The following is a 4,539-nucleotide window of genomic DNA, read 5'->3' as shown; positions in this document are numbered from 1 at the left end:
AAGTCGACGAGACAGAGCAAACAAGCTGCAAATATCCGAGAAATGGAGAGGAACCAACCTTTGAGGGTGCCGAAACGAGGATTCAACCCACGATAGAGCTTGTTCGGGGCGGCGAGACGTCTTTAAGCACCAGGGATCACCAGGCGAGGAGCAAACGACCGGCACGAAAGCATCAGACGAACATAACGAGCACAAACCGAGCAAAATAAAAAAAATTCGAGTACGAGAGCAACCAAAACACCTTACACTGAAAAATCGATGCGAAATCACTCGATTTCCCTATCTGTGTAAATCTCCCTGATTTCAGAGAGGTTTTTCTGTATATTCAAAACTCTCACGCCAATTTTACAAAATCCGTCGGGTTTTAGAAACCCTATTCGAAAAGGAAAAGGACGACAAAATTTACAAGTATGCCCTTAGACCAAAGAAAAAGACAAGTATGCCCTTTACATATACATATTTACATTAACAAGCTAGAGAGTTGCATAAAGGGAGTAGAGTTGCTCCTTGCTGGACAACTCTGTGCGCACAATGGTATCAATAGGTCCTGGTGACAACATGGTCCATCCATGAATCCCGCCAAAATTAGCCAGGTTGAACACATAATCAGCGTGAAGAGCGCGCTTTATAACGGAGCCCCTGTGTGTAACCCATCTGCCTAAACTCACCGCAACAATGGAAATATCCACCCTTGCTACGGCCAAGAGTGTCCCAAAAATGGTTGGAACCGGTGCTGAAAGACCAATGCCTCCAGGAGGAACAAGGCAAGTGGTTTGGAACTGTTATGGACTCCATAGCATTGAGAGTCACGGCTAGGCATAAGACTTAATTGTTGTTAAATTCAGGTTAAGTCATGGGGTACTTTTGTAATTTTTGCGTCAAGTTAATTGGCCAAATCTTGGCCCACTTGTATGCGTCCCTTCCATGGTTTATAAGGAGGACGAAAACTTGAAATGAGTCAACCAAAGTCCAGTAGATTAATTCCAGTAGAATAGTTAGAATTCTCGTCCTCCCTTGGAGCTCCACTCTCCTCACGCCCTCACTCACCTTCTCTCTCTGAAATCGCCAGCAACTAGTTGACGTTCAGAAACTACAACACTTTTTTCTTCATTTTCAACACTGGAACCAAGAGGGGAACGCCGGGTGACACGATCCATGGCAAGAGAACCTAACAGGAATTTGCACACACTGAACTCCTGTCTGACATAAGGCATGTAATGTACAAAGGTACCACATTAATAAGAGCATGAGAATCAACATGCTAGCCAACATGAAACGACTGAAATGGATGCTGCTCAAGAACCCTGCACCCTGCTCTGGGCGTGATTCTTCTTAGCATTTCAACATTCATGTTGCAACCGACATCGATCCCACCAAGCCAAAATGCATAACATATAGGACCTGCCTTGTGGGGCCAACCTGGAAAACCCCAATACACAGACTGCCTCTGCAACCACCAATCTAGCAGCATTGGCACGTCATTTATTAAAGACGATGGGAGTTTAGAGACAATATCATCTTCAATAAATCCCAGCAGCTGAAGAACAGCCACTAGACAAGATGCCGCACCACCTGGAGATTCTGAGCCTGGAAAGATAGAGTCCATTGTCTGTGCTCTGTTCAGTCCACTCCAGGCATCTAACATAAAACATATCGCCGCTGCACAAGATACTAACCTGAGGTCTTTCTCTGCCCCGTTATGAGTGGGCATAAGACTTCCATCAGGCTGCTGACGACTTGGCATAGATATCACGATTGACTCATAGTCAATACTCCACAAATCAGAGTCATCAACTGGGCACGCTTGTAAGGATAAAACCCAGTTGACAACACCATTCATGTCGGCTCGAGCCAGTGAGCCACGGATATCAAAGATCCATAAAGGGAAACTAAGCGAGAGGATCACGATTGATATCTTGGTCCTGGTACTGCCAAGGGAGTGTATCCAGCATCATACCTAGGTAAAAAGTATGACGGTCTTTGTCGAAGAAGCAAGGACAAAAATCATTTTGCGGTTTGTCAGCCCATCTAAACACTCGCAGTGCCATTGGATAAGTTTTTTGAAAAAATCAGAGAACTTGTGGACGGGTAAGAGAAATTGCGAAGAAGGTTGGTGAAGAAACTTACGGCAAGAGTTATGCAAGTCGTGATCCATTTCGGCCGTTGAGAGCGAGAGTGAGAGTCGGTAGCACGATGGTTGCAATTGCATATTGGGGCCTATTGTTCCTGAATTCGCAGGAACCATGAGTCTGAGACCGAACTGCATTGTCTCATTAATTTCATCTTCCGCCATAGCAACCATTTCCAATTCAAAATTAAATTCTCTGGATTATGGTGGTTGTCGGTTCGTAGACGCCGGCAATGGTGCTCGTCTGTAATTTTCAAGCCCCTTGCCAACGGCTAGCCCGTCGAGCCTGAGAGGTTGCCAACGGCGAACAGAACAAAGGAGTGGCCAAAATTTTGAACCTGGTTGCTGAACGACGAACAGGTGGTTGGGTTTTGCCAGAGAAGAGTGCGTCTGCGGATTTGAGGTCGCCTCGCCGTCTGATTTCGGATGCTCGGGAAGTGTTTCCGAGACAGAGAACTCTCGGGTTTCCGGCGTCGTCAGTTCGGGAGGACGTATGGCGTCCAATGAAATTTTTTTTGACGGCAAACCCCTTTCCGATTTTGCCGACGAAGTTTTGGGGAAGGATGCTTCCGATTTTGGACATGCAGAGTCTCCAATTTCGGATGTCGCCGCCGCTGGAGAGACAGAGCGCTTGCTGATTTTTGTCTTTGCCGATTTCTCTGCTTTCGTTTCTACGGCACGAGTAGAAATTCGAGCGAGTTGTGCATCAATTCGAAGATTGAATTGAGGCAGAAGTTCCCCCGAAGGGGTCTGAGTAGGTCGCATAGGAGCCACTTCTCGAACGGGGAACCTCCTGTGAACCCAGAGAGCTGAAAAGCTGGATCATGGACTCCCGAAACTTCTGGATCTCTGTTCGAAACTCAGTTCGAAGGTTTTCAATGGTTGTACGCCCATCCGATGGAGAGGAAGAGTCGTCCAAAGTGGTCCGCTCTAATACCAAGTTGATATGCCCCATTTGCATTGAAATACAATTGAAACGATGGGTTGAAGCTCCTGGGATCCCGGATCGAATACAGAGGCTCGTAGGCAGGGTACCATAACCTGTAGGGACGCCCCCGGATCTAACATTCAAGCTTCCTTTTCGTTCCAATGATGTTCCTATAAATAATAGGGACGCCCCCATACAAAAATCATGTAAGGCATAAATGTCTAACAAAATTACAAATAATGCTACTAATTAAAATATACAAAAAATTATATTAATTACCCCTATGTTTACCTGGTACTCTAGATGCTATGGAGTCCATAATAGTAAATGCATAGGATTTTAGTTATAAAACATGTTGGACCACACATTAACGTTTGTTGAATTTAGGACCCTATGAATATTACCTGAGCAAGGGGAGAGAGAAATAAAAAAAATAAAAAAGAGAAGAGCTCTTGGGTATAGAGAGAAGAGAAGAGAAGGAAAATAAAGGAGAGTAGAGAGAGCACTTCAAACGAGAGAGAAGAGACAAATAAGAAACTTGGTTGATGATTTCTGAGTTATAATCTCCTCTATTTATAGTTGAGGAGGTGATAGAGTTCATGTACAAACAATCTTAGGACTCCTAATTACATTCCAACTAGAACTCTCTAATATAAGCCTATCATGATAAGATTACATTATCTTTTTAAAAGACTATTTTAACTCAACTTCTAACTCTTCTTTAATCATGTGAACCAAGATAGAAAGCCAGCTCATGATCTTATCTTTATGGGTCCCACATGATCTTCCAGCTCATGTTGATAGAGATACCAGCTCGTGGTATCTTTATGGGTCTCACTTAATCTTCAAATCTTCTATTTAATTCCAGCACATGTTCCTTATCTCTTAGCTATATGTATATGTGGGTCTTGTTATCGCCGTCTTGTGAATGACAAACATTACCCACTTATCACCCATTTCTACCTTTGAGAGTTTGTACTTGGTGTCGTTCTTATACTTGGGATACCGTAATGGAGGAACTTATTATTACATCTATGTTATTTGGTTCAAGCTAGGATCACTGACATTACCTCCCAGCTTGAGGGGGAGAAATAGAAAAAGAAGTACAAGAAAGATGTATTTTATTCCATATGTTGTAGTAATTTTAATGCGACAAAAATATTCAAAAAAGGGGGAGCACAAAAGATGAAGTTTTTGCATCTAAGAAGAAATTTTTGCCGCCAAGCAAATTGAAGACCAAGATTCTTTTTCATTGTAAGCTGAAATTATAAACTCCACCTTGAGGGGGAGTGTTGAAGAGCAAATATGGAAGTCTTACATGACTTCCACAATAAGAAGTCTTACAGAGCCACAATTATTATGGAAGTAGGTCTCACAGAAGAGTTTCCATTTAAAGGTGTTTTAGTTATGTTAGTCTTCTATTTATGTTGAGTTATTTAATTATGCTATGACTTATCTTTAAGTGTTAGAGTTTGGGTGTAAT

General features: G+C 42.9%; 1 protein-coding gene across 1 annotated transcript; it reads right to left on the bottom strand.

Moving 5' to 3' along the window:
• Positions 1-1,042: 1,042 nt before the first annotated feature.
• Positions 1,043-3,109, bottom strand: LOC137959442 (geranylgeranyl transferase type-1 subunit beta-like). The gene is given in 2 exon segments (XM_068806820.1): positions 1,043-1,870; positions 1,872-3,109. Coding segments are annotated over 2 exon segments (786 nt in total). The 5' UTR covers positions 2,049-3,109; the 3' UTR covers positions 1,043-1,261.
• Between the last annotated feature and the right edge of the window lie 1,430 nt (positions 3,110-4,539).

The sequence above is a fragment of the Aristolochia californica genome, unplaced genomic scaffold (genome assembly GCF_029961685.1).
Source record: "Aristolochia californica isolate CCGP_79_NKW_82.1479 unplaced genomic scaffold, dmAriCali1.0.hap1 SCAF_1, whole genome shotgun sequence".
Classification (NCBI taxonomy): Eukaryota; Viridiplantae; Streptophyta; class Magnoliopsida; order Piperales; family Aristolochiaceae; genus Aristolochia; species Aristolochia californica.
This window is presented reverse-complemented; position numbering and strand designations above follow the sequence as displayed.